This window comes from Pristis pectinata, chromosome 6, assembly GCF_009764475.1.
Source record: "Pristis pectinata isolate sPriPec2 chromosome 6, sPriPec2.1.pri, whole genome shotgun sequence".
NCBI lineage: Eukaryota > Metazoa > Chordata > Chondrichthyes > Rhinopristiformes > Pristidae > Pristis > Pristis pectinata.
In genome coordinates, this window is record NC_067410.1 from 39,233,609 (window position 1) to 39,247,021 (window position 13,413).

The following is a 13,413-nucleotide window of genomic DNA, read 5'->3' on the forward strand; positions in this document are numbered from 1 at the left end:
TTGCTGAGGGATCTGACATCAGTCAAGGACAATTAGAGTACAGAATCTACTCTGGGTGGGGGATATGACCTCAGTCCCAGGAGTGAGTTGGTAGCCCCACCACTGGCCAGATTGACCAAGTCCTGAAAGCCATTGCTGTCAAACTAGGTCTGCAGCAGTTGGTGAGAGAACAAAGCAGAGGGAAATTCCTACTTCATCCTCACCAAATGACCTGTCACAGCTGTATCTGTTTTGTACACTACTGGTTGCAGTAATGGCAGCATCATCCTTGTGTCATGTCTTCCCACTGCCGAGTGGCTACCATTGTGCTAAAAGGGATAGGTTCAGAATAGGCAGCTCAATATTGAACATCCATGAGAATCTGCTGGACATCAGCTGCAGCAGACAGTCCAGCAAATAGCTCTGCAGTCCTGTGTTCAGTTATGAAAGGTGGTGGAGAATTTAACAGCTCACAGACAGATAAAGCTCCATATGCATGCCACCCTTAACACAGTCGGAGCTGGTTAGTGTAACGCTATAACAGCGCCAGCGACCCGGGTTCAATTCTGGCCGCTGTCTGTGAGGAGTTTGTACGTTCTCCCTGGGTCTGCGTGGGTTTCGTCTGGGTGCTCCGGTTTCCTCCCACATTCCAAAGATGTACAGGTTAGGAAGTTGTGGGCAGGCTACTGTATGTTGGCGCCGGAAGCGTGGTGACACTTGCGGGCTTCCCCCAGAACACTCTACGCAAAAGATGCATTTCACTGTGTGTTTCGATGTACATGTGACTAATAAAGATATCTTATCTTATCATCTTATGAAGACAAAAGACTGAAATACTTGCAGTCACCTTCTGACAGAATTGCTTCACTGTCACAGAAGCCAGTCGTAAGGCAATTTGATTCACCCATCAGTTCTCAAGAAAAGGGTGACTGTGCTGTATACGGCTAAGGATACAACACCTGAGAATATATCAGGTGTGGTCCAGAAATAAAAGCATGAAGCTCTCCTGTGTAGCTGCATGTTCTCTAGAAATGATAAATCCAATCAATAGCCAATTACACAGTCTGGGTTTGGTTCAGCTCACGGTTCCAGAGTTCATGAAGTCAGACTTGGAGAAACGACTAATCAAAGACAAGTGATCTCAATTCCCGACTGCTCTTAACATCACAGCAACATCTGACTGGGTGAGGAAGACAAATGGAGGGAAGCTTTACTGAGGTTTACAGGGCTTTGAGGACGCCACATTTGGGGGTACCGTGTGCAGCCTTGACCTCCATACCTTACAAAGGACATACAGGCCTTGAGGTCACTGATTGATTTGCGAGAGATCTGTGAGAGACATTGAACGACGTTGCCTGATACTCATTGGAGTTCAGAAGAATGAAGTGATTCTGAGCTTAAGGGGCCACAAGACTACTTGAGTGCGGATTGTAGAACCATGAAGAAAGGCTGGACATTTGGAGCCAAGATGATGAGAAATGCCTTTTCAGAGAGTTGTACATCTCTGGAATTCTCCAAGGGCTGTGGCTGCTCTGTCCTTGAGTACATTCACAGCTGACAGAGGTGGAGTTTTGAACACGAGGAAGCTGAGCAAACGGTGATGTGGGTGGACGGGGAGGGGGCTGTTTGTCCTATTCCTGTCTCTGTACTTGGGAATGAGAATGCACTCCTTGGGGTCATGCTTGGAACAATTGAAGATGACTGTGATTGTTGGAGGACAACTACTAACCACATTTACTTTGGTGACCACCAGAAGTCAGTGGCTGGGTATTCTGCAGAGTGTGACTCACTTCCAAACACTTCATGGCATTTTCACCAAATACCAGGCAAAAGTCAGGGGTGTGATGGAAGATTCTCCTCAGGTCTGGATTAGATCATCTTCTTTAGTCTCTCAAGACCTGGGGTGACTTGCTTCTACCCCAGTTTTGAGAGTACTGAAGTAACTGAAAAGGCCAATATGGGAACTGCAGATTCTTTCACAGATGGAGTAAGGGTGCCCATCGAGGCAGCAGCGGGTAGGTTGTGAGGTGCTGCACCACATCCACTGCTTACATGGGGCTTCTATGCATTTCTGAGGCATAGCCTCAAGGTGAACTAGCTCATTCTGATGGCAAAGCAGAGAGTTCCTCTTCTGGTTTGCTCCTCCAGAAGAAAGTGTGCCGGTGCATTTTTTGTTTAGGGCGTCCATCTCCTGTTCATCTTGTTCCACTCAGTGCAGTGATGTTGATGTCAAAACGTCTTGCTCCCAAGCAATAATAGCAGAGTGGCCACCAGGTCTGTCGCCGTTGGGGTTGCCCATGAGGGTCCTAATGTGGGCTGGCTGTCGAACACCAGCTACCGCAGGGGCTTCTCAGAGAAAGATCCTGGTCCAGTGAACACCCAAGAAGTTCAACACCATAGAGTACAAAGCAACCCATTTGGTTGTCTAAACCACAACAACACTGTGTGCCATCTACAACATGCACAGCCATAACCCCTCCATGGAATCTTCAACAATCCTCCAGAATCACAAGCTCTACCACTCAGGAGGATATGGGTGGTAGTTGTATGGGAACAAATGGTCGTACAAGTTTCCTTCCCAATCACCATTCTGACTTGGAAGCACAATAACTTCTTTATTGTTGCTGGAACGAGGTCTTAGGATTGCTTACTTACAAGTAGTGTAGCACACCTTCACCACAAGAACCACGGTGCTTCAAGCAGGGGGCTCGGGACCATTTTATCAAGGATAATTTGGGATGCTTGTTAAATGCTGCCCTTTCCAACAATGCCCAGAAAGTAAAACTGATCAATTGCTGCCAACAACTACTGAGTCCCTCTCCATCAATTCTGTTCAATGTTTCTTCCTTTTCAGCTATTGTCTTCAGGGAGAGTATGGGTAAACTCAGAGTCACTGCAATGAAATGTTACTGAAGCAACAATTCAGTCTGCTGACAACTGTGCTGTGATTTGTGCCTATTATTTCACATGCATTCGTGATAAATGGAGCAGATGTGCAAACTGCTTTACTTAAGCTGTTTAAATGAAGTGTTTCCAAGTTGATCTTCTGAAACCTTCCAACTTCTCCCAGTCACTGAAATATTTACCCTACTTTACCTTCACCTTATCGAGCTATTGCTCAGTTCTGATTTCTGCTTCCTTTCAGATTTTATTTGGTTTGCTTAGACTCACTGCATTCAAATTGAGTTCCAGATTATTTGACACAGCTTTATCTGGCTGAAAATGTCTTCTAAAATACATCATTTTAAATCAAGCGTGAGATAGACCTGTTTAACTTGTTTTGCATGTTGAAGACACAATTTTGAGTTAGCACTTAATTAATGAAACACAATTCACATGTGAGATGACCTCTGGACAGACCAATTCACTCAAACCATTTTTCTCAACAGCAACATTTGAAGAATTAAGAAAAGAAAAAGGTATCTTTATTCATCACATGTACATCGAAACACACAGTGAAATGCATCTTTTGTGTAGAGTGTGCTGGGGGCAGCCCGCAAGTGTCGCCACGCTTCTGACGCCAACACAGCATGCCTACAACTTCCTAACCCGTACGTCTTTGGAATGTGGGAGGAAACCGGAGCACCCGGAGGAAACCCACGCAGACACATGGGGAGAACGTACAAACTCCTTACAGACAGTGGCCGGATTTGAACCCGGGTCACTGGCGCTGTAAAGCATTACGCTAACCGCTACACTACCGTGCCTGCCAAGGCAATTTGGCCAATTAGAGGTCAAAATATATGCATATATTCAAATTAAGGCCATGAAACAATCTGATTTAGACATTTTAGCAAAGTTTTTTAAAAACTTTTTCTAACATAGAAGGCAAGAACTTTATTTAACCAATTAAACGTTGTATATATTCACCTTTTGATGTTGTTGAAGATAAATAGCAAAGATTTCACAGCCTCCCATATTGATTTTGTAAGTTATATCATAAGTAAAACAAGCTCCCTGGGTAATCTTCCTACCAATTCTAAATGTTTCATCCATTTTGATAAACCTTTAGAAAATGAAGCTGGCCTTATGGGATGAGGATGGAGAAAGGTTCATCGGGATTAGACTATCTTCAAAAAGGAATAGATCAATATCATTCATATAAAAGGCCTGATTGTGCTGATGGCTGGCTGGTGGGTCAATAGAGAACTGCCAGTTCGCTGCAGTGTATACAGCTGCATGTCGCAGACTTCTGCACATGAATGTGAGACAGTGTCGCAGCAGGTAGTGCTGTTACCTCACAGCTCCAGCAGCTCAGGCTCGATCCTGATGCTGTTGGTCTGGAGTTTGCACATACTCCATGTGAACCGTGTAAGTTTCCCCTGGGCAGCTCTGGTTACCTCCCTCATCCCAAAGACAGACTGGCTGGTAACCCTAACCGCTGGTGTGGGTAGGAAGTTAGAGAATCGGGGGGGGGGGGGGGGGGGGGGGGGTTGGTGAAACGGGCGGACACATTGAGAGCAGGTTACTGGGAAATAAGTGGGAGAATGATCAGAGTGTTCTGCGAACCTGCATAGACTCCTTCTACGTCATAATAAAATCTGAGACTATGAATATGTGAAAAAAGCAAAGAACACACTGGAGGTCAGAGGCAATCTACATATGACCCTCCATTCTGTTCCTGGGTGTGTTCCAAGGGGCAGGATACAGTTTACATTCATCCCTTCAGTTTTATGCCAGACATAGTTGGTGCATCCACCACGGTCCCAGTCACATGAACAAGGCTGCTGATCATTAATAAAAACGTAACAGGGCTTTTGTTTAGTTTTGCTTCAATTAAATTGAGTGATTTAATGGTGCTCCTTCAATTTATTATTTTTTTATTAATAAAAGTTTCAATGATTAAAAGAAAAATTAACTGTTGCTATCTGTCTATTATGAGAGATGTTTGAAAAAGTATTACGAGAGCACGAGCTTTTCAGAAGGTCATCAGGGGCCATCTGTGGAAGGAGCCTCAGTTAACACTGCTCAAGGCCCAGTGACAGAATGGCCACACTGGTGAGACCTTAAGGTTGTTGGGTGCCTTGCAGCTTTACGAGGTTATTGCAAGCAAATGAATAGAGCCTGGTCAAGGGTATGGGGGTATGGGTGGGTGTCAGAATCCAGCAAGATCTGGCCCATTAGTCAATGAGATACAGAAGATTTCTGAATAATCGATTTGATAGCAAGTGCATCAGAGAAATATTCCCAAATTATTTAAGAGCAACTGAAATAGTGAGGAAAAAAAATTAATCATGTTCTGATTTGTGTGCAATTATTGTACCCTTCCTCTGCTGCATTATTAGTACTGTCATCAATCCATTCACGATAGCATTGCAGAGTGTGGTTTGCATTTTCACCTGAAGAGATGAAATTATATGAACTTATTTTACATCATTCATTTTTTTTCATTTTAAGTATGTTTTAGTTTTCTGTCACCTTCCAGTAAATGCAATATAAGGGTTGTAAAATAAGAGTGTCATTGTATTACATTTAAGAATTACTTTCTGCAAAATAAACTGCCAACATATTGAAGAAACATGAAAACTTTAAGTGGAGTATTTTCCTAATGGTTTGCTTTTACATTTACGAACAGAATTTACAAGAATAAAATGAATAAGTGGCTTGACAAGTCCTATCTCAGTGGGGTAAAAGTGCACAATAAACAATTATTCAACATTTGCACTTACTTAGGACATTGACAACTGCATTGGCAAGAATGGATCCATGCTTATTAGAAGCTTCACACTGATAGACTGCACTGTCATTCAGCTGCAGATTTGTGAGAGTGATAACACCTTGAGAAATCTTGCGATTTATGGCAGGCTGCGTCTCTGTAATACATAAAAATTTATTTCTTATTAAGGGCCATCAATTTTCTTGCAGAGCAATTTTCATCTCATGCTACTATTGATTTTTGGTGACAAATAATGGTGAGGAAACACTGAATGCAGCTACTTCAATTAATTCACGGAGGTGTTACAACTAAAATGTGATAGCTCCTTTTTGGTCCATCAGTTTCAATCTACAAAAGCTAACCCTGCACCTTTTTCATTATTATAGTCGTTTACTTGTTAAACAACTTTTCTTAAAACTTTCAAAGCTTTTCCTCCTTGCTTTGTGATGCAAATCACACACCGCCAATTTGTTGGAAACTGATCATTCTTAAAATGAAGGAACTCAGAAACAAAATCTGCATGAACCAAGCAAGCTTTTGGCATTAAGCTGCCTTTACATCATCTCCAATTTCCTTAGAACCCCAATCCAGCCCACAATCTCTCTCTCTTCATCTTCACCCAGGGCATGGATTGAATTCCAAAAATATGAAAAATCAAGAAAACACCTGCAGGCAATGGAAATCTGAAATAAAAACAGAAAAATGTAAACATTCAGCAAAACAGGCAGCATCTGTGGAAAGAGAAACAGCACTAACATTTCAGGTCAGAGAACCTTTGTCAGAACTGGAAAAGAAAGAAGAAAAAAGGTCATTTTAAATTGGAGAGAAGAATGCAGAAAAATGGCCAGTTCTGAAACAGTGTCTGTTTCCGCTCTCAGCCATCCCTCTGATTTTAGTTCAGTTTTTCTTTCTCGGGCAGTACAGCCTGACCTGTTGGCTATGTCCCCCAGCCCTGCTACTAGCAACACATAACACTGACAGAGCAGCATAATCACCCTCTAAATGCTCCAATTACCCATTTGACCTGGTCTCAACTGATCACAGATATTCCCTTTACCCTGCCTATTACTTCCAGCTTCTTCTCTGCAACCTAAAATTACCTTTCTTTATCTCTCTTTCCCAGTTCTGACAAAGGGTCTTGGATTTGAAATATTAACTCTGATCTACTGGATGTTTCCAGTATTTTCTGTTTTTTTTTGCAGACTGAAACCGAGTCCTTGGTTCATGGCTAGAATCCTGCACAGTAACCTGGCTATTTATAATAGTACAAGAACATTGAAAATAACTTGCACAAGTAATATTAACCTCTGTTTGACCTCATTTCCACTGGAATCCTTCTTTAAAGAAAAACAGCATCAATCTCAATCATGGTGATGGTCATTAATAATAAGCAGAAAGAACAGCAACAACTTGGAGGCAAACCTTGGCCCTGCTCAATGTTACTACACAGAGAAAAATACGAGCCATTGCACATGCTGATATGGTACAAAATGAACCCCAGCAATTGGAAGGAATGATGGCGCACTAAGTCACTCGATCTTTGAACGAGTAAGGAAGAGGGAGGCAGGGGAGGAGTAGAGGAGGGAGGGAATGAGGACAGGAGGATGTGGGAAGAGGAGGAAGGGAAGATGAGGAGAGGCAAAAACCAATCACTTCCATGCTGTAATTCTGCAGCTAATTCATGTCTTGTAAAAGCACTCAGACCTTGCTTTTCCCTTCAGGCACTGAACTATCAGATCCAGCCAGGTGTAATTAAAGACAACTGGACAAATCGATCGTTGCTTCTAACCTCAAGAAAAACAACTTCTCTGACACAGTTCTCCCACTGGGAACTTTTGGTGTGGGGGGGGGGGGGTGTGGGGGATTGTGGGGGAAGCTGAACCATGTCCTCCTGCTGAGCCAGAACGCTTAGCAGGCAGGGCTTCAGGTTGCAAAAGGAACATCTCATGGAGCAGCCAAAGCAAGACTTGTCTGTGAAAAAGGTAAAAGTGTCAGGAGCCAGCTCAGCCATGCTCCTCAACTTACCCGGAAATGCCAAAACAACAACTTGAAAAGTAAAACACCTGCAAATTCACAAATATTTTCAAACCCATCAAAGCATCAGAGGAAATCTAAATTAATAAATATTTACTGCAGGTTTTCTCTTCCAAGCAAATCAGTATGGAAGCAATGCCTACATCACTTCCAACCTGGGAAAGGATCATCAGGTGGATTCCCTACTCGAAGTGACAGGGAATATCACAGCAACATCCCACTCTCACACTGAATTCCAGCACCAGGACCAACCACTGCCACCAACTCTTACATTTCCAGAGTCACATACACGTGTGCAGAACTGCAGATGTTACTGTCAGTTAGTACTGGTGAACTATTACAGTTTCACTGCTGTTACCTCAAAATCAAGGCCAGTACCTTTGTACATTATCTGATCTTTTCTCATTTCCGTACCCTGAAATAAGAGCGCACTGAGCTTCTTAAAGTCTGCTGGAAATTTGGAATAATGCAGCAAAAGTTTCAAAAAATCCTCTCTGCTTAATGTTGGGTTTACAGTGCAATCATGCTAATCTGCAACTAAAGAACTCAATGGAAGTAAATGGCAGGAGCTGGCATAGATGACAAAGACACTCTCAAGGAAAAGCATGTTATCACATAACCATACAGGTTGCCTGCACTGAACTATAAATCTACCCTGGAAGTTAAGTACTAAATCCCTGGTGTGGGGATGGGGGGATCAAATATGGTCCCTTTGCCCTCCTGGGCCAGATTTACAAAAAGAGAAGCACAACAGGTGGTTAATGTAAACTGAACACCAGAGATTTGAAGGTTTAGGTTATGAACATTTAACATGAGAGGAATAACAGTACCAAGCGCCCAGATTCAGTAAAAATTCCCAGAATTTTCAGTGACAGGCATTAGAAACATGAAGGCACATACCAAGCAACCAGTATCAAAATTCAGTGAGAATATTCCAATTTTATGACAAGAAGTTGTTTGCAGATATGATTCCAATTCATACAATTATCATACACAGACCAAGAAAATATTTCCTTTAATCTCTCCTCAAACATTTTGTTGGATTACCTTTAAACATCAAAACAGACCCTTGGCTACCCGTACCCCACCTCCTCCTGCAGCCTCCCCACCTCCATCCCACCGTATCTAACCTTTCTTTGTCACAAATATCCCTTACCAAAACCAACCCTTGGCTCCCCCCCCCCCCATATCTAACTTTTCTTTGTCAACAAATATTTCTTACCATTCACAAGCTTCCCATTCACTTTCCATTGGACTTCAGGTTGTGGGTTACCATCTACCTCACATTCCAATTCAGCATTTTCTTCTGAGAAATATACCTGACTTCTGGGTTTTTTGATCCAGTAAGGAGCAGCTATAAAAAGGTAAAATTAAAAACATGAAGGAATTATCTACATTATTGATGTATAAAATGGTAACTTGCATCATGAGCACAAGTAAGAGTACATCATGCATATTACATTATTTACCACAATGTAAAATTTATGTTGATGAAATATTTTCTTTTGCTGATGAAGGGTCATCTTTCAGTTCAATTCCTACAGAAACACCACAGCGGCTCAAGAAACTCTGCATCATCCAGGGCAAACCAGGCACCACCCTAAACATTCATTCCTTCCACCACAGGCGGACAGGCCTTCTTTGTGTATCATCTGCAAACTGCGCTGCAGTTACTTGTCTAGACTACTCCAAAACACCTCCCAAATCACGGAAGGACAAGGGCAGCAGACACATGGAAACATCACAATATGCAGGTCCTCCTCTAAGTCACACATCATCCTGGAAAATGCATCAGCTTTCCTTCATCTTTGTTGGATCTAGATCCAGATCCTGGAATTCCCTTGCCAACTATACTGCAGGGGTACCTTCACCAGCAGGACTGCAGTGGTCCAAGGGAGTGCCTCATTGTGCCTATTGACCATTTAGGGATGGACAATAAATGCTGACCTCTGTAGCAACCCCAACAGCATTCAGCTGGATTGAGCAGGTTATCTTATGAGGAAAGGTTGGATGGGCTAGGTTTATATCTTGTGGATCTTAAGAGGAGGTGGCGGGGGGAGGTGGAGAAGCTGATTAAAACATAAAAGATCCTGAGAAACTTTGACAGAAAGAGTGTAGAAAGGATGCTTCCTCCTGGCAGTGAAGCTGGAACTGGGGGCCACTGATTTGAAACAAGGGATAACCCATTTCAGGCAGAGATAAAGGCAACATTTTTTCACAGAGGGCCATGGGTCTTTGGAACTCTGGAAAGACAGTGGAAGCAGAGTCTTTTGAATATTTTTTAAGACAGAGGGAGGTATATATTCGACAATCAAGGGGATAATAGGTTACCAAGAATAGATGGGAACACAGAATAGAAGCTACACTTCGATCATTAAATGACAGAGCATTGTTGAGAGGCTAACTGGTCTATTGCTGCTCCAAATTCATATTCCTATGAAACAAACAAATAAAAACTGGCTTCATTTCTGTTCTTTTTCCCCTCAGATTGATCCTGTTACAGTTGTGTTCAGTCAATGATGGGTAGATCTGGGAAGGTGGTGAGTTCTCATATAGGACAGAGGAGGGTCCTTCAGCCCATTGAGTGTGCACCGACCAACAGACACACATCTACACTTATCTTATTCCATTCTCTCCACATTTTCCTCAATTCCCTTTAGATTCTACCACTCACCTATATACACTAAAGGCAATTCACAGTGGCTAATTAACCCACCAACAGTTCTGAAGAAGGGTCCAGACCCAAAACATTGACCGCCTGCTTTTCTCCATGGATGCTGCCTGGCCTGCTGAGTTCCTCCAGCATCATCGTGTTTTTCATCTCGATTCCAGCATCTGCAGTCCCTTGTTTCTCTAACCTACCGACCCATGTCCTAGGGACGTGGGAGGAAAACAGAGCACCAGAGAATGTGCAAACTCCATACAGACAGCACCGGGGGGTCAGGATTGAACCCAGGTCACCAGAGCTGCAAAGCCGCAGCCCTGCTAGCAGCCCCACCATTACTGTTCCTGTTGCTACTATTCTTTTGAAACAAACAGATATTTTGTCAGCATCCAACAATCTAAAACCTTTGCAAGTCCCACTCAAGATCTACAACAAGAAATCCACAACAAGAAGTACGAATTTTGATAGAACAGAACTACTGCTGATAAACAAAGCATGCCCATAATGCAGTGCATGCCCATAATGCAGTGCTACCGTTACCAAAATCACTAGAATTAACTGCTGTGGTAACAACACACACAAAACGCTGGAGGAACTCAGCAGGTCAGGCAGCATCTATGGAGGGAAATAAACAGTCGATGTTTTGGGTTGAGACCCTTCATCAGGACTGGAAAGGAAGAGGGCAGAAGCCAGAATAAGAACGTTGGGGAGGGGGAGGAGCACAGGCTGGCAGGTCATAAGTGAGGGTCGGTGGGAGGGGGGGGGCAGATGTAAGAAGCCAAGAGGTGACAGGTAGAAGAGGCAAAGGGCTAGAGGAGGAATCGGTAGGAGAGGACAGTAGACCATGGAATAAAGGGAAGGAGGTGGGGAATAGATGGGCAGGTCATGAGGGCAGGGGAGGGGAAAGAGAAGGGGTGAGGGGGCTGAATGAGGGAAAACAAAGGTAAGGGAAATGGGGGGGGGGGGGGGGGTGTAAGAGGGGAGGGGTTACCGGAAGTTAGAGAAATCGATGTTGATGCCATCAGGTTGGAGACTACCAAGGCGGAATATGAGGTATTGTTCCTCCAACCTGTGTCTGGCCTCAACATGACAGTACAGAAGGCCATGGATAGACACTTCAGTATGGGAGTGGGATGTGGAGTAGACGTGGCTGACCACCAGGAGATCCTTGCTTTTGTGGCGGATGGAGTGAAGGTGCTCGTCGAAGCGGTCACCCTACCTGCGTCGGGTCTCACCGACGAAGAGGAGGCTGCACCAGAAGCACCAGATGCAATAAATGACACCCTCAGATTCACAGGTGAAGCAGTGCCTCACCTGGGAGAACTGTCTAGGGCCTGTAGGGACAGGGGTAGCACTTTGTATGGTTGCAGGGATAAGTGCTAGGAGGGTCATCAGTGGGGAGGGATGAGTGGACAATGGAATCGTGGAGAGAGTGATCCCTGTGGAAAGCAGACAGAGTGGGGGGGGGGGGGAGAAGAGGGGAACATGCGCCTGGTGGTGGGATCCTCTTGTTGGTGGCAGAAGTTGCGGAGAATGAAATGTTGGATGCAGAGGTAATTTGCTCCAGATTCCAGCATCTGCAGAATCTCTTGTGTCTTAACCTCGGTGGTGCTAGATTCTGGCACCAGGATAACTTAATTTCCTCAATATGACAGCAGAAATTCCAGAAGGGAAGCCCACCAATAAATTGTAAAGCTATTCAATTTTGTTAAGGCTCCAATCCTTAACTAAAGGGTCCAAACATCCTTTGTTGTTTTAGTGAATGGTTTAGGAATGTGAAGCCTCTTGCAAATCCATTAAAAGTTGAACATGCTAAAAACTATCAATTTCAACATCACTGTGTCCCTGGAGCAGAATAGAATCTAACATCAGTGCCAGGAATGATTTGCTTCGTCCTAGTTAAACCACCAATTCTAATAAAAGCTTTGGAAATATGTAAAGAGAAAATGGAGTTCTAGTGTCAGGCACACAATGAGAATATCCTGCAGATGGAGATTCCCCAACATCAATGTTAAATCAAGAACACAATCCAAGTTGTGGATCCAAGGACAGGAGGGTTCTGGATTTATTTTTTAATGAATGCTATGTAGAAAAATAATGTTATGCAAAGAAATTATAACAAATAAACATCTTTTTCTTTTGCCTTTTTCTCACAGAGAAGCTATTTTACACAAAAGAACTAAGTTTCTGTAATTGAATTTGACTCCAGAAAATTGTCCAGATTATGATTAAACTTCAAGCAATTTAAATTGGTAATTGTCTCTTTGTTTTCATAAAATCGTTCCTGGGATTTGGGCATTGCTAATAAAGCTAGTACTAATTGCCCACGCCTTGGTTCCCCTGAGTAGATTCCTTCTTCATGAAACACTGCATTGAAGTAGTCGAGGTATTCCCACAACACTGCATTTTTCCCTCTGAACTATCATCAATTAACATTCAGTTTTCAATGCCAGTAAAATATCTTTTCAATCCTAAAGTAGATATGCAAAAAAGGTCATTGGATCAGTATTTTAAATAGTTAAAATTACACTTATTTTGTTCTTCGCTCTATTAAACTTTACGGAATAATTATAAAAGATTTCCACTAGGTGGAGTACATTAGCTTAAAAAGAAGGAAAGCAAGGAGATTAAGAACGATTCGTCAGTAACCAGAATGGTAACAGGAGATTCCTTCTGGTAAGCATTTCATTATCATCCCATCTTATGTTGTGTACTTCAAACCATTAGCTTAAAAAGTATTCAGATGTCTATTCATGCTTCATTCCATCCCCAAATCACAACATTTCAAATGTGCCGCATTTCAAATCAGTTATCGACTTCAAAAATCTGTTTCAGGACACTTTCTATATCGAGGGCAAGGGAAAGGCAGTATCATAAACCCATGAGGCCAGTCATTCATTTAAAATAGGTTTCCTTTTCTCTTCAGTCATTTTTCTTTATACAAGCCTCCACAATTTCCCTGCCCATTCTCAAAGCATCATAACACGTTAACGTGGATTGCTTCACTCTCCACCATATGTGCCAATCAGTCTATGGTCACAATCAATTTGCTCTGGCAAAAAACAGATTGATCAAGTCC

At 42.9% G+C, this 13,413-nt stretch overlaps 1 protein-coding gene across 22 annotated transcripts in view; it reads right to left on the minus strand.

Annotated features, from left to right (window-relative positions):
- chl1b (cell adhesion molecule L1-like b) overlaps positions 1 to 13,413 on the minus strand; it is a 689,122-nt gene that overhangs the window by 320,805 nt on the left and 354,904 nt on the right. For all 22 annotated transcript variants that reach the window (XM_052017114.1, XM_052017111.1, XM_052017119.1 and 19 more), the window contains 2 exons: positions 8,892 to 9,023; positions 5,649 to 5,792 (listed from right to left, as the gene is read on the minus strand). In XM_052017114.1, the coding sequence (XP_051873074.1) occupies positions 5,649 to 5,792; positions 8,892 to 9,023 (276 nt within the window). The remainder of the gene's footprint in view (positions 1 to 5,648; positions 5,793 to 8,891; positions 9,024 to 13,413) is intronic.